Source organism: Coenobita brevimanus, chromosome 53 (genome assembly GCF_032717465.1).
Source record: "Coenobita brevimanus isolate Jiangsu-jjx chromosome 53, ASM3271746v2, whole genome shotgun sequence".
In the NCBI taxonomy this organism is placed as follows: domain Eukaryota; kingdom Metazoa; phylum Arthropoda; class Malacostraca; order Decapoda; family Coenobitidae; genus Coenobita; species Coenobita brevimanus.
The window spans coordinates 150612-174989 of record NC_137006.1 but is presented as its reverse complement, the minus strand read 5'-3'; the positions used below and the strand labels follow the sequence as shown (position 1 = coordinate 174989).

Sequence of the window (24378 nt, the reverse complement as noted above, 5' to 3'; positions counted from 1 at the left end):
AGCTATAGCCCCTCCTGCAGCAAGTTATATAACCTACTCTGGATTCCAGTTACTGTTGTGGATAACCTCAGACAAACAGCCGTGATGAGGATTGACACATTCATGCAGACACTGACGTAATATCACTGTCAAAAGTTTACCGACACTTCCTATCCAACTATGGCGATAGAGGATTTAGCATATTCTGATGTGGCAGCAATAGGAATAACACAAGAGAAGAGTATGAGAAGACAAGAATACTCTGACGATAGAGGAGCAATGAGAAATTCGGAAGGAAAACATGAGAAATACAGAAGAAACACAGTGCTGGCACGGGACTGTCAGTGAACTTGTACTTGATAAAACACACACACACACACACACACACACACATGCACACACACACCAGCTTTGGATCATGTGCTAGGATAGACTGAGCTTTGCAGTGTTAACCAGAATTGCCAAATCCAGATCAATGATAAATATCGCTAAAGCTGCATTAAAAACTCATTCTCAATATATATATATATATATATATATATATATATATATATATATATATATATATATATATATATATATAAAACTACTGAAAACTCTACATTGTTACTAAACTTTGTAAAATACGTAGAAAAGTGTTACATATCTTGTTGCTATACTTCAAAAATTCACTGACTGAAGGTGATTAAATCTAGTGAAAAAAAAAAATAGCTTAGCGTATTTGAATCGGGAGCACTTTTTAGAACTGTGTTCTTGTGAGTTTAAAAGGCTATGTAACACCTCTTGCTCGTAATTTGTGTGTGTGTGTGTGTGTGTGTGTGTGTGTGTGTTTTACATTTTAATATTCTCTTGTATATTATTTGTGTTTCTGTAATCAAAACAGATTACAATACTAAACATACGAGAAAATATTTAGCACTCTATATGCAGAAATAGATAGGTGAGCAAGAGGTGCTATGAAGCCTACTAAACTGATGAAAATACAGGCCCATATTTCGTGCTGCTGCAGTCCAGTTCCCACACAGTATTGCCTTATGCCTTGCCTTTTGAATTCCTCCCGGATTTCTGTCATGAATTGCTGTGTTCCTTTCAGTTTAGGAGGATTTCTAACACATTTTCTTAAGTGATTTATTTGGTATTCTGCAACTTTATATTTTCCTTGCATGGTAGGCCCACGCATTTTTTTTTTTTTTATCGATATAGTTTCCACACATATCACAGAAGAATATGTTATCGTGTTTAATGCAAAAGTAAGTAAATAAATAAAATAAAAAGAAACGGTAAGGAAGAATATCACAGAAAAAAGTATTAGTGTGTCATGTGGATAATAGACAAAGTAAGTAAATAATGTAAATAAACAGATAAATAAAGATAAATAAGTAAATGGTAAATAAATAGTGATAGAAAACTTCCAGGGTTAAGCTGACAGGAATGCAGCCCACAGGAGTCTTTCATATAGTTTTACCCTAGCTAAAAATGTTGTCTTTCGTAAACCTTTATGATGGTATGCTTTCCGTCCAGTATTCCATCCCATTGTGCCTTCCTACGTTATTTCTGTAGCATTTTTTTCTTTTGTGCCTTAACTGAAGCTCTTTCCATTCTAGTTTGCCTCGCTAAAATATGGCAAGTCCTTCCCCGTACTGTGATTTGGATATAAACCTGTCCGTCCATAGTTGCCTTCTTGCATCAGTTCTGTATAACCTTATGCTGAGTGGCAGTCCTTCATGAATACCATTTTAATCAATCATCCAGTATTCTTAACTGAGCTTTATCTAAATCCTTTCATTGACGCTAATCAAACCCTCAGCATTTATTCCTATGCCTTGTTGACTTTCATCCGCAATTCATCTTACCATCCTAAATCTTCTAAAACCACATAACCATTAACAGAACCTTACTGACAGAGAGGGTAAAGCAAGAAGTAATATTGCTGAGAAAAAAACATACCCACATAACTACGTAAAACCAAGAATTCTTTTGCAAATGATGGAATTAGCAAGGAAATCATGAAGAAGTTATTTAGAGTAGATGTAGTTGCATTTCGAAACCCAGCGAAGTGCGTCTCTTGTAGATACTATGGTACAGCTCAACTTCGATTATTCAAATGGACCTTTTTTTCTCTTCTAGGTCATGGGGATGGTTTGCATTTTTGCTAATCACTGATGCTTTTGACTATAATAATTATGCGTTCAATGTCAGAGTGGACTGTAAATTTTTGGGAAGTAAATGAAGTAACGTTGCAAAACAAAGCAAGCGTACACACACGGTAGACTAAAAAGTAAGCCAAGTTTTGATATGATGGGAATATGTGAATGAATAAACTTATAGTGCATGATATGAGTCGTTTAAAAAAAAAAAAGTAGGCTTAAGCTAGACAGAAATACAGTTTGACAATATATAGGAACAGGAGAAAATGGCGTCATAGTAAATAAAAGCTGGATAAAAAGATATTTGAGCCAGCGTTGGAAAATAAACTTGAAAACAGGCACAAGCTGGATAAGAATTTGACAGAAATTGAAAACATGTGATAATAGCCTACACTCTAACGGTGCCTGGATAAATAAATGCTGGGTAAATTTTAGTCATGAAATTGAGAGTAGGCATAAGATATATAGAAACTGAGGCAAAGTTTGAATAAAAATAAATATACCAGGAAATCATGTAAACTAGATACAATTCAAGGTCAGAATATACATGATAATATGTGGAAATGAATATGATAATACAGGGAAAGGAATTTAGGCAAAGTCTGAACGTAACTGAATAAATAAAGAAATTAAATGCAAGGTGTAGAAATCAGCTGTTTGAATAATGGGCGTTGAGCTGATCGTGTGTTGTGATAGGTATGGTTGCTTGCTTGTGGGACTGCTTGTGAAATCATGCGAGCTGAGTGAAAGTCTATATATCGTACTAAGCCAAGCGTGATATGTAAGCCATTTTTGGTAATCGTCGAGCTGAGTGGCGCAGCCTTATTTTCTGGATATTAAGCAAAGCAGATCTAGCTAAAAATAAACCTGGCCGTGAAAGCCACATTTTGTTTTCTGCCTCCTCAGCTAAGCTTAAGGCCTAACAATGTCAAGGTTATAATAGGGTACATCAAAGTTTTCAAACCACCCTTGATATGAGATGGAATGGAAATGTGATTACCTTCTTAGTTCGGCAAATTATAGAAGAAAATAATATTTTGAGGGCATGATATTAGCGTATATATATGTATATATATATATATATATATATATATATATATATATATATATATATATATATATATATTCACAGGATTCAGTGCTGACTGGTTGAGTGGTAATATTACCCCTACCTAAGAAGTGACATCAATGCCAGTGATGCATAAATAAAACGTGGTATAGCAAAATTAAGCACTTGTGGTCTCTTTTAAGCATATATGTTCGTCGGAAATATTTTCAGTATTATCTCCAACCATATCTGATTACGGTGTGTGTACCCTACGTGAGTGTTAGGCAGTCAGCGTTGGGTTAGATCCACGTTTGGTTTGTGTACCCGTAAATAAGGCTGCCACAACTTATCTTAATAATTACCGCCATTTTTTATGTACATTAATATATGGTGTTGATTTTTTAAACTGTAATATTGTAGTTTGTAGTGTGTACCGCTAACTGAAGCTTGTTTGTATATATTTTGGATAACACAAACATTAGCGTCGACTACTGTTAGGCTATGTTAAGTGTATTTTTTTGCCATAAGTTTTTCTCATATTAATTATTAAAGTGTTCCTTAGACTCCACATATGTGCTCTTAGTCCCTTTGCGAGGTGACATTAGTAAGAGCCTTTGAAGTGCCTATTATTTTACTCCGTCCAGATGCTTGTTACTGCGAAAACCGTGCCTTGTAGTTCACGACCGTGGTTCACAAAGAAGTTTACAATGGACTCCCTCTTTGTAAGTTTTGTTTTTGTATGAAGGAAACAAAGAAAGAATGAGTGAAAGAAAAAAGGAGGACCCAGCTAACTTCGCTCGTTGACGTTCTTGACAAGAAGAGAGAAAATGGCTAGCGATGATTTTGTCGCTAACTCTAACCTTCACACAAAACTCCCTTAGAAGATTAACACTATTTTTTTTTTTTTTTAGTGTGACAAATTCGACTCTTCACATCCATTTACGCCAGAACAATATATTACGCTGCCACAATCTAGCGTCTTCATCTTGGACTTGTAGAGCGGCTTCTGTGAGATGCTATTTTCATGTAAACAAACACACGCATTATAAGGAATTTAAAAGTTGATTTGCAACTGATGTTTGTAGAAGCAAAGTTGCACTGAGTAACAGGCTCCATGATTTAGGCCTATTTTTTCCTGACGTGACTGTGGTGTAAAGGGAGAAATACACAAATAAAGAAGGAAAATAAGAAAGAATTTGAGGCATGGAAATCTACGTCCCTTTGTTTTTCTTGCTTAAACAAATATGAATTTCGAGAGGAAGTTGGTTTAAGTCTGTTCGTGAATACCAGGTTAGATTCCTACTCGTATGCAAATTTGTGTATGTTTGTGAGCGCTTTTTTGAATATCGAATTTAGAGTAATTATTAGGATTTTGGCTTCCTAAAAAGTGTGTGTGAGTTTTTGCTTTTCATATTCTCAGAGTTGCGGTAACTTTCGGAATTCCTCTCTCTCTCTCTCTCTCTCTCTCTCTCTCTCTCTCTCAGCACATTAACCCAGGCTCCAATAGTCAATCTCAGCTGAATAAAATCGTCTGGCGGCGTCTGGAACACAACACTAGTGCTGTCCCTACCATGAGAAGGTTAATGGTGACAGTATCGATCCTCTCATCCTCCTGGGATTCATTTTCAGCTAAGTAAAATCGTCTGGTGTTAGCTGGAATAGAATACTAGAGCTGCCCCCACCGCGAGAGGGTTAGTATATTCTCCCGGGCTAAGAAACGCCCGTTTCAGCCCAATGACTTCATTCTTTCTCCATTCCTGCTGTCACCAGACGATTTTATTCAGCTGTTGAGAGAGAGCACTTTAGAGTCATTTAACTTGATATTTTCGCATATATATATATATATATATATATATATATATATATATATATATATATATATATATATTAATCATGCTGAGAGAATTTGCCGGACCCTCTCAAGGGCAGGTCTAGGAACGTTGTCGTCTCTGTGTCACTCATCGCAGCCAGGTGAGTCAGTCGTAATGCACACAGTTTCTGACCCTTTTACTGCGAGAAACTTCCCCTGATTATGTTTGACACAGAATGTAAAAGAAAAGAATGAAACGGAATTCGTCATACTAAAGTCGTTAAAAGGGCAAAGAAGTAAGAAAAAATGAGAGAGAGAGAGAGAGAGAGAGAGAGAGAGAGAGAGAGAGAGAGAGAGAGAGAGAGAGAGAGAGAGAGAGAGAGAGAGAGAGCAGCTTACTCTAGTAGGGTAACTCTGATTTTTAATCTTTCAAGCTTAGTACAGTAATTTCGTAATTTCATGTTTTTTTTTTCTTTGTGCAGCGTATTCTCTGTATATATTGTGATGTACAAAGGTTATGATTGTATGTACATTTTTTGACGCCATTCTTGAAAGTTCATCCATTATAATGATGAGAATAATAAAGCGTGTTTGAAGGGACAATATGTTTTCCTTTAATCATCCACACATCCTATATTTCCCCACCATCCACTCACATGATGGATCTCAGGAAACCATTTACTACACCAAATGGAGCCTGTTGTTCAGATGGGTCAAGAGTTTCCAGACTGACGTGGCCCCTAAGTGTTCACACCTGAGGGAGGAGTGGTGTTTATTGATCATTTGATGCTACACAGGGGAAAGGGACTGGACTGTGTAGCCTAGCCCACGGCCCTTACGCTCCTGATGGGGCAATTAAGGTCTTGATGACAGGATGATAGGTAGAGAGTTATTAGCATCATCATCACCATCACCATCCTTTGTTTTTGTATGATGATAAAGATGATGATTTTAGTGATGAAGATGATGATGAGTTTAGTGATGATGATGATGATGATGATGACGATGATGATTATAGTGATGATGATGATGACGATGATGATTATAGTGATGATCATGATGATGATGATGATATGATGATGCAGGGTGATTCAAACTTCTCTGCTATGAAAAGTCCATCCTAAGCTGAATAAAATCGTCTGGTGGTAGCAAGAATGAATTTAAAAAGGCCGCCAGTGGAGTAAGAGTCTTACTACTTTTAGAGACTTCCCAATATCTCTTCCTAAGCGACTTATTTTGCACATTACACCTCAATATCCTCTTGTACTCGCATTTCAGTGATACAGATTACGTGGATATTAAAAACGACATTGGCAGCATACAGGTGGAGGTTAAGGTATCATGTGCAAAATAAACACAAAATAAATAGCCGAGGAAGAGGAGCTACGAGATCGATCTCCTATGCAATACGAAATATCATAGCCCTTGATTTTCTTTTTTCTTGATACATCCAGATGATTTTGTACAGATTTTGGGAGACGCTTTGCAGGGAAGGCTATATTTAAACCCTCCAGTTCGAAAAGTAAGTTCAAAGCCAAGACAAGGGACGACTTTGGTAGGTGCACCCACCTCTGCGGTATCTGAAGGGGAAAGAAGCAATTGTTTACTAGCTAAGCACTTATATGACACCCTTCTGACACAGAGGTCGTGCCAATACAGGTAGCTGCCATACACACATCCCTGCCCACACGCCCTCTCGACGCGTACTTCAACAAACACCCCAACACAGTCCCAAAGCCCCCTGACACAGCATGACACAAACCCCAACACATTCCTAAACACCCCATAGACCCGCCCTGACACCCTCTCCTTTGATTCGCTTCTCAACACACACCCCAGTTCTCACCCCCTAAACACCCACTCGACACGTCCTGATATCTCCTGATTCCGACCCCGACACGCCCTGACACCCCCTGACCCCGACCTCGACACACCTCCTGTTACCCCCCCTGGCACCCCTTTCTCAGACACGCTCCCTCACATGCACCCTAACCCTCACCTCAACCCCCCCCCAAAAAAAAAAACACACTTCGATACCCCTTGACTCACCCCCCGACACCCTCCCTGATACACCCCCTCTGATGGTCCGCTGATACCCCCAAGCACAGTCCCCGCCACGGTCCCTGATACACCCGGAGGTATCCCATAAGGTGTTCTTTGGATACACCCCTCTGACACACTCTAGACACACCCCAGACACACTACAGACACGCACCATACTCACACCACGCACCACACTCACACTACACGCACCTCAGGCACAGATCACATGCATCTTAGATACATCTTAGACACACTCCAGACACACGACACACACACCTCAGACACACCCCAGATGCACACTACTCACACCCCAGACACACCCCAGATGCACGCTACACACACCCCAGATGCACGCTACACACACCCCAGACACACCACAGATGCACAGTACACACACCTCAGACACACCACAGATGCACACTACACACACCCTATACACACCCCAGACGCACACTACACACACCTCATACAAACCACAGATGCACACTACACATACCTCAGACACGCACTACACACACCCTAGACACACCCCAGACGCACACAAGACACACCAGCAATACTTTCCCCCCGTCCCTCAACACACTCCACATGAGGCTTGGACCCTATTCTTCAGAGACGTACAGTGAGTGAGTAAGTGACTGAGTGAGTGACACAGTTAGGGACAGACAATGGATTTGGCCTTCCATGTTTGTGCGGTAAGAAGAGTTTTAAGGCAGCCAGAATAAAATGAAAACTACCGTGCACATAAAATCGCCAAGGAAGAAACGAAATATAATGCCATCCACAGTACAGTTCAGTGACGTAACATATGCTAAGCGGTGGTTAAATTTCCCGCTTTACTCTGTCCACCTTAACATGGCGGAGATATTTGCCCTTCTCAAATCTATTTGCGGGATAAGACAGTACTGCAGCCCTACATCATTTTATTTATTTTTTCTTCTTCTTTTTCTACGGCACTTCTTTGTGTCTAGCACCATTTTCTTGTTTCGTTGCATTTCTAGTATCGACTTAGTTTGCTTCAGTATCATGGAAGAGAGAGAGAGAGAGAGAGAGAGAGAGAGAGAGAGAGAGAGAGAGGGGAGGATGCATAAAAATAAATCGCTGTGGAGGAGGTGCTACGGGATCTCCTTTGCCACTTAAAATACACACACACACACACACACACACACACACACGGTACTTTTCATAGTGTTTATTTTCTAACTTAGCCAACAGTTACCATCTTTCTCCCCTGCAAGCTGAGTTATAACAAGAGAATAACACTGGAATATGAAACTCACGTGAAGAATGCTATGGAAAGGATGTAGAGCCGTGGTATTGTCCTTTTCTTCCACTGAGATATATAAAACATGTCGCAAAAGGACGAAAATCTTGGCCAAGTTAAGGTGAAGAGAGTACTGGGTCCCCTGTATGGGTGTGGCTACTCCGTGGGGTCCGGGTAGGGGTGTCGGTGTGTTTCTGGGGACACTGGGCTGTTCCTCTCTCGCTGCGGTTCTGGGGGCACTACACTGTTTCTTTCTCACCGTGTTTCTGGGGGCACTATGTTGTTCTTCCCTCACATCGTCTCCGGGGGCACTGTCTTGCAAGCCACGCATTTCAATTATACTGTATTTTGTTTATGTATGTTTAAGATCTACATTAATCACGTAAATAACAAGCAAATGAATAACGGTTTGCCATATGCAGAACCAAATAAAATAGTTAGGATGAGGTGCTACGAAGTTCCTAAGCAGATGTGACTATCACCTTGAACGACAAGAAGTCACTCCTAAGCTGATGTAATCTCCGGCGGTAACAAGAACAATATGCTTATGTATTTTGTCAGTCATCTGCTTGTCACCATATTAAGGCTTTGTCTCTTAGGCATGTATTCTTCTGGAGGTGATCCTGTGACTCAGCAAGGCTAGGAGGTGACGTGAAGTGTCGGCCACCTCTGCATCATTAAGGAAATCCTGAGGAAGGCAGAATTGTCCCGCCCATCCTACAATATGAGGCAGTGAACCAAGCGTCCCTGCCTTCTGAAGAGGTTATGGCATGATGACAGTTTCGTTTTTCTTGTCCTAGCACCATAGTCATGACGAATAGCCTGCAGCTAATATACTATTACTCATCATTATTTGTAGGCCAGAAGTATATATTCATAAGGCATCCAGTAAAATCATGAATATGTTATCAGTTCTTATATCATACCTTAGCAAGAATGTACCAAGTAAACCTTATTATTCATGACTGTCATGCGGAAAAAAGGATCTAAAATATTTTAGCTTGTTACTTGTGAGTGAAACTAATCTTATGAGATGCCTATATTAAATTGAGCAGATTATATGCATTTAAATATGCAGTTAGAAAGCAATGCTTACTCGTTCTCCTCTAAAGAATTAAACATCACAAAAACTTTAAGCTCGTATCCAAGTCAGTGTTTACTATGGAGGAGACGAGGACGACAGATGAGGGTGTCGCAGATCAAGTTTTGTCTCCCACAGAAGCAAGGAAGCGAGAACGACACTCAGGTCTATCATGGGACGACGTGGCAGGCAAACTTCTGCAGGAGAAGTTACTCCTGACGGCCCTGGAGCTGCACACGGAGCTGGTGGAGGCGGGACTGGAGCTTCCCAGACTGCGGGACTACTTCTCCAACCCGGCCAACTTCGAGCAGTATACCACCAGGACCCTCACAGACCCAGCGCTTGCACTTCGTAAGTCACAAAACTTGACATCTATTTCTATATTATGTTAGCCTGCCCCTTTGAACGCGAGGACATCCGTTTTGTTTCATTCTTGGTATTTAGTCTACCCACCCGGTACAGATTTCATCCCTGTTCACATTAATTATTACAGGCACCAAAGTAAAAATCCTCTTTAGTTTCTCAGGCACAAAGATCACATGTTAAAAATTTTGGGATCATGAGAAATGTTTACCGCCTATCGTTTTCATTTTTTAAAACAAAAATTATGACTGTAAGGTGTTTAAAGTGTTTTGGTAGAGTGATTACGGTACATTTTATATATCAGTAGAGTTGTTTCATGGGTAATCCATAAGGAGATATGGGACCACCTCTTAAAAAAATGTATATATTTACCTACCGTACTGCTGAAACTGATTTTTTTTTTTTTTTAAATTACAGAACAGAGGAAGGAAAAACAAATGAATTAAAAAAAAAAATCCATGCACCAGATTACTGGTGTCCTCTGTGTAGATCGGATATTGATCCTAAGGTCTTTAGTGTAAAAGTTTCTAGAGAAGTGAAAGAAGTTGTATGCTGCCTTCTTAGATTTGGAGAAAGCATTTGGCAGAAAGTATAGACAAGGAATGTGGAAATTATTAGGAAAATAGCTTATGGAGTAAGTGGGAAGCTGTTGAATGTTGTGAAGAGTACATGTGAGGGCATTAAGTCTGCAGTGCATGTGGATGGTGAACTGAGTGAATTTTTCTGTCTGACTGTTGGATTAAAACAGGGATGTGTCATGTCTCCATGGTTGTCCAGTCTGTATATGGATGCGGTTATAAAAGAGATACAAGGTAGGGAGGTGGATGTTAGAGTGGCCCTAACGAAAGAGGGCAGTGTTCGGAAACTTCCTGTTCTGTTGTTTGCTGATGATGCTGTATTGTTAAGTGAAGACAGAGAGGAACTGCAAGGCTTGGTATATGAGTGGGAGTGTGTGAAAGAAACGAAATCTAAAGGTGAATGTAGAGAAGAGTAAAGTTGTGGTTTTCGAGAGAAATGAAGTCATTGAATGTACAATGAGGTTGGATGGTGAAGAAATAGAAAATGTGAGTGCATTTAAGTACTTGGGTAGTATGTTGAGTAAGGATGGAAGCTAAGAGAATGAAGTGCTTGAAAGGGTACAACAAGGAAGAAAGGTTGCTGGTTCTTTGAAAGCAGTGATAGAAATAGGGAAGTGGGCATGGAAGTAAAAAAGTTGCTGCATGGTAGGACTGTATTGTGATACCAACTTTAACATATGTGTTGGAAGGACACAAGAGTGAGGGCAGTGGAAATGAGTTATATGAGAGGAGCACGTGGAGTTACACGGAGAGACAGGCTGACAAATGAGGAAGTGAAGGAGCTTTATGGTGGGGATGTGGATGTGATAGAAAGCTTTAGGAAAAATACATTGAGGTGGTTTAGTCATGTGGAGAGGATGGAGAGCAAGAGACTATTAAGGAGAGTGTATGTGAGTGAGGTTGGGGGGGGAGAGGGAGGGGAAGACCAAGGATGAGATGGAGGGATGGAGTGGAGAGGTATATGAGAGAGAGGGGTGTGAGCAGGGGAAAGGACATCGAAATGGTGGGGGACAGGGTGACATGAAGGCAATTTGTTTGTTGCCGCCCCATAAGGGATTAAGGTGCCTGGCCATAGATAGGTAGATAAAATTCATCTAATAGTATATGTCTTTGGATTTAACCTTGGTGTCCTTTGGACCTAATCAAACTATTTGTCAGAATTGATGGAATGGAAAATCAGCCAAGCCCAACCCAACCCATATCTAAACAACCTGAGCTAACAGTGAAATCAGATCCTTCAGACCTAATCTTGCCATTCTTTGAACCTAATCTTCTTATCGTTGGGACTTGACCTTGGTGACAAAGTAGGATGTGAACAGAAGTACACCAAATTTAGGGTGAGAAAGTGGGGTGAGATGGGGTGGGATTACTACTATATAGAGGGAAAAATATGCTGAAACTTTTTTTTTTTTTTTTTAAGCCATCCTCTGCAGGATGCGGTGTCAACCAGTAGGTGCATGTAGATAGGACAGTAGGTTGTAAATCCTTGACTCCGGAGATGTATTCATTGCTTGATTCTTCGTGTTTATTTGTGACTTTATTCAGGTAGAGAAAACTTTTTGACCTAGTTGGGATAGGTATAGCCTTAATAAATCCCTTCAGTAAAACATATCCATATGTCCAGTGAAGTCATCAGAAGATGGGAAAAATGAAATGGTAAATTCTGTCATTGAACTGAAGGGGTTACATTCTCCACAGCACGATCATCCAGCCAGACAACACTGGATTCATTAGACTGGGGTGGACTGAGCGAGGATGGTGAAGGCGGAGCAGATGAGAGGATAGCGGTGCTGGAATTTGAACTGCGGAAGGCACGACAGACCATCCAAGCATTGCGAGCCAACCTTACACAGGCTACAGGTGAGAATGTGGATTCAGACCAAGATGGTGGATTGATGGGGGAAGCAGGGTTTGACTGAGAATTACATGGGAGAATGCATGTGACTGATTCATAGTGACAGGTGGATAAAGTGGGTGAGAAGAAAAGATAGGAAGGAACTTAAGTCATTAATTTGTCTAGCATTTTGTACTACAAAAAGTCTTTGAGTATGGGTCTTGTGTAGTCCAGAACATCAGAGAAATAGGAGGGTGAACTCTTTATCATTCTGACATTTTGGATTGAGGATGGGTTCTGTGTGGTCCAAAATAATAGAGAAATGGAGAATTTAAGTCTCCTTGTGTTTTCCTCCCACACGTTAAATTCATGGATGAATTAGTTGTATGTAGCTGCTGTATTCACATTGACCTGCATACAACACCTGTTCATTCACAACCTTTTCCCTTTTCTGGTCACTTCTTTGTTGAGGAAAAAACTGGTGTTTCCCTTCTTTCATTCACTGTACACCATTAGTTATCTGTGGAAGATTCACAGAATCTGTCTGTTCCCCATACATTGAACCTTTAATTTTTCAGGCATAGTTTTCCAGGCTTCTGTACAGTAGCTTGCTGGGTCCAGTATTTAATTTTTTTTCCCACTCTAAAAAAAAAAAAAAAAAAAAAAAAAAAAAAAAGGAAGAGGAAGACTTGTTTTGGAATCAGCTGGATAGAGTGACAGTTTGTGCCAAGAAGTTATTAAGAATTTGGTGGTGAGTGATGTAAGTGGTTTATTATATGTTTCAACATGGACGTTGGAAGTGAGGAAGAATCGAGATAGCGTAAAGCTGTGTTTTATAGTTTTATATACAGTAAAACCTCGACATAACAGACTTCAGTAGACCGGAATTCGCTTTTATCAGAATCAAGGGGCTATCGGACTAAATTCTTATACACTCAACCCCCTTCTATCGCGTTTATCTGCTATCGCGCCCACATCAAATCACAACCATACATGCTATCACGCACCCCAAGACTGCTATCACGCGTCGAGTTTGAAGACAGGCTAAGCAAAACTTATTCACACGGCACTTCATACGAGGTTTGCCGAGGATACGATGGTTAATTGGAACAGTAACATGGTAAAATTGCCGACGATACCACGGGCATTTGGAATGCATCTGAACGGATTCCTGCTGAGGATACGACTGGCAAAACTGCGTGAACAAAACCCATTCAGCTCGAAAGAATATATCGTACTACAGCATTGAAATTTAGCCTAACACTGAATACTTATTAATACTGTATTTTAGAATAAATATCAATACTTTGTGAGTAATGTCCATACTGTATTTCTTTTTATTGCTTGAGCACTTACAGCTCTACCCCCAACAGAGTCTAAGCCATCAACAGAGGAGCAAGAGAAGGATGAGGCCCCCCCTAAAGCTGCTCCTTTGGCCTCCATCCGCCCGCATGAGCAGCGAACCCTCAACTTCCTGGTTAATGAGTACCTCGTCAACAACTCCTACAAGCTTACGGCCATAACATTTGCTGATGAAAATGACGACCAGGTTAGAAGCTATTACATTTACTGTATTTACTGTCTTCTTTCATTCATTCTTTCCACTTCCTTCTGCGTATGGGTGACTTTACACTCCCTCTTCTGTCTCTTTCTTTTCTTAATTCTTTCCCTTTCCTTCTGCTTATGGGTGACTCTACACTGAGTGACAAGCCAAATGGTTTCCTGTACACCAGGAAACCATTTACTATGCTGGGAGGTAACCATATAACCAAATTATGGGACCTGGTGGTTTAGTGGGTAATTAAGGTGCTCCAGTCAGATTGAGCTTGTGTAGGCTTATATCCAAGGGGTGGTTGGGGTTTATTGCTCTGGTAATGCCACTCAGGGATGAGTGAGGCTGGTCACTCTCATCTTAAATGTCAGGACCAATTTGCCTAACCCCGGGCGCCTCCGCTCCTCATGGGGCAGTATAGGATTGGATGGTGAATGGATGACTATAGTCTATTTGATTGACCTGTGCACCTGAGATGTATGGGGGAAGTAGGGTGTGTTTGACTTGCAGCTGCTGATTGGCTGCCGATGATGTCGCTGAAGTAAATGTGTTGGCATAATATAACACAATACACCATGTAACTATGGTATGTAACTATATAGCCATAGGTAACAATATGTAAAACAGGTAGTTATGTCTGAGTTCTCCAGGAAGAGACAACTACACATCCCCTTTACTTAGACGAATCAAGAATGCCAAACACTCCTGATCATGTGCTGGAAATGTGACTGACATATACACACGCACAGACATATGCACACGTATGCCCACACACTTCAGCCGGAAGCTAGAGGGGGATATAAGTCCGATATCACTTGTAGGAAAGTTAGTTAGAGATTCCCAGAGAGCGATTGGGCAATTTAGGGCTGTCTGGACAATGCTACTCCTCACCCTGCCCTTGGGTGGGAAAGGAGGTCCGGATGATGATGATGATGATGTAATAATTCATCAGCATCTTAAAGTGAAACAGCTTAACCCCTTTAGAGTGTGATGCCATCTATATCTTATATTTTGCCATCTCCAAACAATTATCATCAACCCAGAGGAGGTGGTAGGTAGTGGTGACCATCATCCACATCCTTCACTTTTATTATTTATTTTTTATTATATTTTTTTTTTTTCTGTCTGCCCTCTTCTCCTATTTCTTCCATCATGCCTGTCACTTTGTATTACTCCTTTCTCCACTTCAGGTGGCCCTACACTGAGTGAAAAGCCTAATGGTTTCCTGTAACTCAGGCCATTTACAGCACTGGATGGTAACCATTTAACCAGATAACAGGGTGATGTACTGCCGACTATTGTGCCCTTGTTAACTCTGTGGGAAGATGCAAATGCAGTGTCCATCCAGGAACCAAATCTTCACACTTTTACCTGTGCCTTCTTGTGCTGAGGCTCTGTCTGCCACAAGGGATCATTAATTCACTACATGGGATGGCCCTGCAGTTGCCTCCCTGTGGTTGATGGGTTTACTTGGCCAGACAGACTGGGTTACCCAGCAACAACAACAACAATGGAAGGGCCATTTTGAACTAAAGAGATTACAGTAGATATAACCTTCATTAACCATTTCAGTACTAGAGTCAAATTGTTATATGAAATTGTTGGGTGGTATGATGATTAAAATGAAAACTGACATCACTGTTCTGAAGAAGATAATGAGGACTCATTGTATTTGGCTGCTTGTGTAGGACTTTGAGCACTGGGATGACGTGGGGCTCAACACCAGCCGACCCCCAAACCTGGTGCACCTCCTCCGAGACACTGGCCATTCTCGGTCTCCCCTGATCACCACAGCCACACAGACCACCAGCCCTACACCCATCACAGACATCCCTCACACCACCACAGACATTCCTCATGCCACCCACACTACAGAAGCCACTGGTGCCCAGCGACAGATGGCTGAGATGCAGAGACAGCTAGAAGAAGCCAAAAGGAAAATCTCAGTCCAGGAGAGGTGAGCTGTGTCTTGATGCTAATTCACCTTTACTTTATTCTAGATAACAGTAAGAGTGCAAGAAAAAGTACACCAGAGCAGGAAGGTTGCCTGCACATTGAGGGTACTTGTAAGGAATAAGGAAGAGAGCATGGATGTAGAGAAGTTGTTGCATGACAGTATTGTGAGCCCCAATTTAGTGTATAGAAATAAAGTTTGGACTCTGTGGCAATGATGGAAATTGAGAGTGAGGGAAGTGGAAATGAGTTATTTAAGAGGAGCATGTGGCATGATGTGGAGAGACAGACAAACAAAGAAGTAAAGGAGCATTGTGGTGTTGATGTGGATGTGCTGGAAAGGATTTAGAAGTTCCTTGAGAAAGTTTGGCCATGTATAGAGATTGACTAAGAAAATGTGTGTGTGTGTGTGTGTGTGAGTGAGGTGAAGGTGGGGAAGGGAAAGGGGAGAATGAAGATGAGATGAAAGGATGTGATGGAAAGGTATATGAGTGAGGGCAGCCTGATGGCAAAGAATGGTGGCATGAATGTGTGAATGTGATCTGTGTTTGGCCACCCTTTTTGGGATGAAGGCATCTGGCAATAGATAGATAGGTAGATAAATAGACAATAAAATATGGGTAAATCTCTCTGACACTTTCTTTATGTAAAAAAAAAAAAAAAAAAAAAAAGTAAAACTACTGGTAGCAAAGTACAACTGGTAACCTCAAAACAAACATAATCCACTGGAAAAGCTGTGGAAGTTGTAAGATGGAACATCACAAAAGCACATAGCTGCTGTAGATGCTACTCTGTGTTGCTGCAGTTACCTTAACTAATGTTGGATTGTGAGTTGTATTTTGTTTTAGATCGTGTTACTGTCAAAGTTCAGTCAACATAATTATGCTACATTTAGGTAAGATTGGATTATTTGTGAGTTGTATTTTGTGTTGGTACTGAAGCAGAGGCGGGTGATGTTCACACTGGAATGCCAACTGTCATCTCAGATCACATGTACCGGTACCTAATATTTGAACATATAAGATGCATTCCCACCCCCTTTATCTTATAAACTGCATAGCACTAGTAGAATATACAATAAAATTAAGGAGGTGGGGGTGCCTACCATCCACTCACTCAATGTAATGCTGCTCTCGGGTGTCTGCCCTTTCCTCTCCTCCATCCTTGTTTCCTTCCATCCTCTTCTGTCTTTCTTTCCTTCATTCTATCCTCGTCCTTCTGCCTACGGATGACTTTACACTCCCTCTTCTGTCTTTCTTTCCTTCATTCTCTCCACTTCCTTCTGCCTGTGGGTGACTCTACACTGAGTGACAAGCCAAATGGTTTCCTGCACACCAGGAAACTATTTACTACACTGGGTGGTAACCATATAACCAGATTTTGGCGCCTGGTGGTTTAGTGGATAATTACGGTGCTCCAATCAGATTGAGCCGGTGAAGGTTTATATCCAAGGAGTGGTTGGGGTTGATTGCTCATGTAATGTCACTCAGGGATGAGTGAGGCTGGTCCCTCTTATCTTAAATGTCAGGACCAACTTGCCTAGCCCAGGGCTCCTATGCTCCTTATGGGGCAACGTAGGCTTGGATGATAAATAGATAGATAGATTATTTAATTAAACTAAAACTGTTGATAAATTGTGACAAACATGAACTTGAATGTATACTCAGAACATTTACGAAAAACTTCAAGGACAACCACAACTCTGTTTACATACTGACAATGCTGCCACCTAATGTCTGCTAGTAAGCATAGCTGAAAGTCCTCAGTTCCAGCATGCATTTTTAGGATGAACAAGTGTTTGCAGCTTCTTATTGGTTGTATTTTTTTGTGATTTTGTATTCTCTTTGCATGAATCATGCTGACTCTATACATTTAACACAATCAAATGACTTAAGGACAAACCCATACTGACGGTGGTGCCACCTGTGTCTGCTGGTGAATATAGCTGAAAGTTCTCGATGCAAGCATGGATTTTTAGGAGGAACAAGTGCTTGTAACTTTTTATTGACCTTTATTTTTTGTGATTTTATGTATGCTTTTCATGAAACGTGGGTATTTTACATGCAGTCAGGTGACTTGAGGACAAACCCAGCTGGGTCAAGATCAGCAGAAAAGAAGGAGGGTGGACAGAAGCACGGTCTGTTGTACACATGTATGACTGTTAGCTATACCATACATTTTCGCTTTTACAGTGTAGACTGATGAATGGTGTTGAACAGAGGCACTGAGAGATGGATATGTACTGTATATACAAACCAACCTGGTTCAAACTCATTAAAGAAGTTGAAGATTGGACAGAAGAAATTTGTAGTGCAGTATTTAAATTTATGACTGTGGTACAGATTTTCACTAGCTATTGCTTTTATTTAGAAATAATGAAATTATAACTAATGAATAGTACTGAATGGAGATACTGAAAGATGAGTGTGCATTTGTGTGAATATGACTGTATGAAGCAAAGGTTTTAGTGGGTGTTGGTTAGGAGTCAATAACTTTTTTCCTTAGACTTACTCTTCCAAAATTAGAGTGCGTCATACACAGTACATGTCATATATGCTGCGAAATGCAATACTCATCTCCTACACATCACTTTTGGAGCACAGACAGACATTCAGCATAGTTTCTACAAAAGAACTGAGGAAGCTTCCAACTGAAATGATCACATTTCCTCTAGTCCATTAGGTTCACATCTAGTTGACCAAGGAACCACAATAGCAACAAAAACAGTCATTAAACACCAGTCATGTGATGTCATTAATGAGAAAAAAACTATGATGTATTTTGATATCTAGCAAGATATTTATCTATACTAGTTTTGCATGAGTTGTCATGCACTTTATGATATGGTAAAATGAAATGTGAATTGTGATGTTTTAGGAGAATTCTGAAATCAGGAGAGAATATTGAAAATAGTTTTGAAATTATTACAAATGCCAGTGTTGACTTAACAGAATTTATGCAGTCAAAAGCCATCCACTCACTCAATTTGTGCTGCTGTCGGGTGTCTGCCCTGTCCTCTCCTCCATCCCCCTTTCCTTCCATCTTCTTCTGTCTTTCTTTCCTTCATTCTTTCCTTGTCGTTCTGCCTGCGGGTGACTCTGCACTCCCTCTTCTGTCTTTCATTCTTTCCTCTTCCTTCTGCCTGTGGATGACTTTGCACTGAGTGACAAGCCAAATGGTTTTCTGTACACCAGGAAACCATTTACTACACTGGGTGGTAACCACATAACCAAATTTTGGCACCTGGTGGTTTAGTGGGTAATTATTGTGCTCCAATCGGATTGAGCCAGTGAAGGTTTATATCCAAGGAGTGGTTGGGATTTATTGCTCAAGTACTGTAATGCCTCTCAGGGATGAGTGAGGCTGGTCACTCTCATCTTAAATGTCAGGACCAACTGCCTAGCCCTAGGCTCCTACGCTCCTCATGGGGCAACGTAGGATCGGATGATGGATGGAGGGAAAAGTCTATTCAGACATTTGTACAAGTTTTTCTGGATTCTTTTATCTACAGTATTATTTTACCTTAAATGTCCATTTTATTATATTTTTTCCCCTTTTCATCTCATTTAATCTCTCATTTTCTTACAATAGGGAACTACAGAAGTTGCATCGTCGGACTTCCACACCAAGTGTAACCCCACTTACGTCCCCTGGTAAACCAGGCATGGTGGATCGGAGTCAGGCAGAGGGTCACCCCACCCCTATGCCAGTGCTCAGCCCCATGGATGCCAGTGGAGGGGATGGCAGGGGATCACCAGAAGGGACATCAGACAATGAGGAAGTGGCTGGTAGTGGCTTTGTGGTGGTGGCGTCGGGACCAGTAAGAGGCCAGACAGTTGGATCTGGGCCTGGGGGGGATGATGGGGATCATGAGGTGGAAACATTGCAAGGTGATCTGGAGACCTTGGATGTTGGTGACAGTGGTGATAACAGGGGTGGTGAAAGGGGTAGTCTAGGTCCAACCCTAAGCGGGTATGAAGATCCGTCCGAATCCATAGAAGTGTTGTTAGAAGCTCAAACCCCAAGCTGTAGTCAGTCAGCAGGGGACACAAAACCCAAAGAAAAAGACACAGATAATGACATGAGAGAGAATGATGGTGAGGCTAGAGAAACCAAAGACTTGGAGCCTAGTATGAGTGAGAAGCCAGAAACACCAGACTCCCAGGAACTCGCGACCATAGCTGAAGATGTCTCAGATGGAGGTTGTACGGCTGAGTCTCGTGTGGGGTTGGGGAGGGTGAGCAGTGGGACAAGGAAGGTGGCAGGATCCAAAGAAGTAGATGAAGAATCTGTGTATGCCAGTCAGCTGATGAGTGAAGCTAAAAGACTTCTGAAAGCATCATCCAGCAGGTAAGATGTTTTCATTAAGTGCTGCAATCAAGTTTGTCCGATTCAGTGAGTACTCTGGTTGTTTTGAAGTGACATTTTTTAAAGCAGTTTATGCTGTGTTTTGCGTTGGACCATGATGAATGGAAAGGGACTTAAATTGGTGAGGGAGTTTAAGTACATCAATGCAGTACGGTAATGTGACAATGCCTCAGGGTCATCTGTACGAGAATCCAGTGGATTGTAGGCTGAGATTTCCCTTTACTTGCAGTTCATTATCCTTCTGTTGAGGGTAGGAAGGGAGCCGAGGGACATTCGTGCAACTGGGTTACCTATATTGATGACACCATATGAAGGTATCTTTCTCCAGCAGTATTAGAAAAGAAATATGCAAGGAAGTGGAAAGTACAGTTGTACAAGGAAGGAAGGAATGTGGCTGCTGCCAAGAAGACCTTGTTACTGTGACTCTGTCAAAGGCCTTTTCCAAATCAACAAAAACAAAATACAGATCCCTTTTCTTCCCAATATAGTTTTCCTGAAGCTGTCGAACAATGAATATGACATCAGTGGTCCCCCTGCCTGGCATAAACCCAAACTGCATCTCATCAATATTCACTCTTTCTCTAATCATACCTTCTAGAACTCTGTCCATTACCTTCATTATCTGATCTAAAAGCTTTATACCTCTATAATTTCCTCTTTCCAGAGCATCACCCTTCCCTTTGTACACATTTATAGTTACACTCTTCAACCAATCATCTGGGACAACACACTCATTTATAATCATATTTATCAGGGCAGTGACTAATCTCACCCCTATATATCTTGAGGCCTTCAACATTTCGGCAGTCAACCCAGACACACCTGCTGCCTTCCCCATCTGCATCCTGCCTATTGCCTGACTCACAGTAGCAGCATCAATCAAAAGCCAAGGGCCAAACATTGGATTTGCTGGCTCCAAACCTTCCCTGTCCCAGTCAAACTTCGCATTCAACAACCGGCTATAATGCTCTCTCCATGCGTCTTTAATATCCTCACTGTTCACCACTACCCTTCCTTCATCATTCTTCACACACTGCTCACCAATAGTATCCTGATTATCCTTCTTCATCTGCTTTGCCACCATAAATATATTTTTCCTTTCCCCATGATTTAGGTTATCAAGTAAAAGTCACTGTGACTCAGACTTCGCCCTGTATACCTGTATTGGCACTCTAGACGAGATATTGACCTGGAAATTTGCATGTTCCATCTTCGAAATTTGCATGTTCGTACTTCAATGTACTTTTTTCCATCTCATATATCTGATGAAACAAAAATCATATAGCTGTTTTCAACATGTCAGAAAACTCCATTACTTTGGGCCACTGGAACATTTAAACTGTACCACATTTTGACCTATAAATTGATCCTCATATACTTTATCACATTTTGTATGATCCAGTATGACCACTAAATGCAATGAAACATCATTTTTTTTTTTTTTTCACACCAGGGACACAGGAGATTTTCCCCTAACCAAGGTTTATGGATTAATTAGGTGATGGAAGGGGATGCTTTCATGTGGGGGCATCAATATGACAAGGTGCTTTGTTGCTCATTTGTACAGTATCCCTCAGTTCCCTCCCTGTCCACAAAAGAAGGATGGTGAACTGCAGAAGGAGGGGAACTTCAGCCTGCAGTCCACCAGGTTCACACCCAGATGAGCCTGGAGCCACAACAACAGTGGGATTATAATCTTTGTTCACTTGATAAGTATTAATCTGAAGCCATCTCTCCCTTCTTCTTCCATCAGGCAACCCCCAGCTGTGCTTATCGATGCAGTGGTGAGTGCAAGTCTGGGTGGGACAGTGGTTGGAGCGGGGCAAGTGGAGGCAGCTGTGAGGGCCTTGGGAGAGGAGGGCAGAGGCTTGGTCAGGGTGGTGGCAGACTCTCTACACAACATTGCTCCAAATGTCATTCTGGCCAAGCGGGAGGTTGGTGATGGTGCATTCTGTTTGTTGTTATTTTTAAGAGTTGTCGATATGCAGGTAATCCCCGTCCATACTGTCGCACATTGTTCTCCTGTATTCTTGGTGATCACAGACAATTTTTGGTATACTGTATGTTGTTTTGGGTTCATGATTAGCCCCTTTCAATTTGTTGGGTACATGACCCTTATCCAAAAATGTATCCCCGTTGAACCCACGTTATAAGTGACTTGATAGATGATAAATCATTATGTGATGTATTTTTTCAAACATATCCTTGTTGTAAAACAATGGTGTACTGTACTGACATGTTGTAAGACACTAGAGGTTTAGTAATTTACAAGATGTCCTGTTTATGATGTTCTTAACTGCCATTAATCCATTCTTAATAACGGAAATTGCCTGTTAAACTCCAATGCCACTTAATTAGCTGATTTGCCAGTGTCTCCTTATTTGCAGTGCTGTTACAGAGTTGAATAATATATGGTACTCTGCAGGTTGTGGTGCCACTGGTGGTGTGTGCTGTGATGCTTCATGGGGACCCAGGTCAGCGAGAGAAGCTGTTGCACCTGCTCTTCAACCTGATCAAGCGGCCAGATGCAGCTCAACGAGGCACCATCCTGGCAGGGTTGGTGGGGCTGGGGCGAGTGCTTGGTCCAGAGGGGTTGGAGGGAGAGGTGTTACCACAGGTGTGGGAGCAGCTCAGCCATAAGTATCCTGAGAGGCGCCTGTTGGTGGCTCAGTCCACAGCTGCCCTCGCACCCTACACTTCCCCTGCCCTCCGAGACTCCCTTCTGCTGTCCATGTTGCTGCAGCTTCTGACCTCAGGTGGTGAGCGGGACCCAGGGGTGCGTGGGGCTGCCCTGGCCAGCCTGGCACTTTTGGTGACCTTCCTTGATGATCTGGACAAACTGCCCAGCCTGGCTTCCACCATGGTCCAGTGCCTGGAGGCATCAGAGTCTGCCCAGATCACCTCTGATGTTGCAGTACAGACCCAGCCCTTGGATCTGCTGGTGACAGCTCTGGGTACATGGGCACTGGAGGCCAAGGTTCTGCCTACCCTATTGGACCCCTTGTTGACTCGTCTGGCTCAGCTAGCCCATCAGGCTTCCCAGACTCCTGCACAGCAGTCCCTGGCTGCCTTGTTTGATGCCATCACTCTCCTTCTGCCGTTCTTGCTTGCTGCCCTCATCATCACCCTCCCCTCCCAGGACACTTCATCCCAGGACACCTCACCACCTGCTCCTCTGGCACCCCTTGTTGCCTGCAACATTCTTGAGGAGCTGGAGATAGTGCTGACTGATCATGATCAGGGAGGAGCTGAGGCAACACTGCAGCAGTTGCACCAGTATGTCGGACGAGAGTGGTTCCGATCGTGGCCAGAACTTGATTATGTGACGGGGCGAGTGGTGAGTGGTGTGATGGAGGCACTTGCACAGGTGGAAGCTGTGGCAGGGCGTGTGGTGGAGGCTGGTGTGAGGCTGGTGACACGGATGGTGGCATACCTGGGGCCACACCTCACTTCCTCCTCCCTGGTGCCTGCGGTGCTGGGACGGTTGGGGGCAGCAGCAGACCAGGCGGGGGTAGAAGCTGTTAGGGCAGGCAGGACAGGGCTAACCTCAGCCCTGCCTCTGGTGTATGCTGCTGGGGTGCTGGGAGCTGGTCCTGCAGAGGAACTGGAGGGTTTCCTGACACGTCACTTGACCACACTAGCCCAGTGCCGAGCCCCGCCTGAGCCCCTGCAGGCCCTGGTGGCAACTCTGCTTCTCACCACCCGCCATCATGAACCAGTCTTGGCTGCTCTGTGGGCCTGTGTGGTACATCCTGCCCCACCTGTGAGAGCTGCCACAGCCATGCTATGGGGCACTGCACTGTCTGCCCTTCCTGAGGCTCAAGTGGCTGCCCGGGTCCTGCCAGCCTTGGTCACCCTGGCCACTGACCCTGACCATACTGTGAGGGCAGCCACACTGCCACCCTTGGCCACTACACTCACCACCACCGCCACACCGCAGGTAACTTAATCTATTCCCATTACACCTTCGATGTTTTTACATTCACCACTCGATGTTTGCATGGCTGTTACTGTAGATGATTGGCTGTCACTGATCCTGCAAGATATTACATTAGTAACCAGTGCATAGCTGTATTGCTTTTGATTATTTGCATGAAATAATTTCATTAGCACGTTTACACATGTATTTCTGCATTATCTAAAGTATTTTTGTGTCCATCATATTAGGTGCTTCAAGCCAGAGGGGCGACCGTGCATTATTCTCATTTTCGGTAATTAGATGTTAAACTTTGACATGGCTAATTATATAATGGTAAAATTATACTTATGTGCATTTTATTGTTTAGCTTGAAAGTCCTACCCAAGACGATTAAAATGGTGGTAAACATGGCATGTTTAAAGTATATTACAGTGTGGTA

At 42.2% G+C, this 24378-nt stretch overlaps 1 protein-coding gene across 1 annotated transcript in view; it reads left to right on the top strand.

Moving 5' to 3' along the window:
• Positions 1-9452: 9452 nt before the first annotated feature.
• LOC145400694 (RAB11-binding protein RELCH homolog) overlaps positions 9453-24378 on the top strand; it is a 37911-nt gene continuing 22985 nt past the window's right edge. Inside the window, exons 1-7 of the mRNA XM_080273130.1 lie at positions 9453-9723; positions 12012-12173; positions 13521-13696; positions 15388-15656; positions 19244-20002; positions 21774-21954; positions 22446-23960. Coding sequence (XP_080129256.1) covers positions 9453-9723; positions 12012-12173; positions 13521-13696; positions 15388-15656; positions 19244-20002; positions 21774-21954; positions 22446-23960 — 3333 coding nt within the window. The remainder of the gene's footprint in view (positions 9724-12011; positions 12174-13520; positions 13697-15387; positions 15657-19243; positions 20003-21773; positions 21955-22445; positions 23961-24378) is intronic.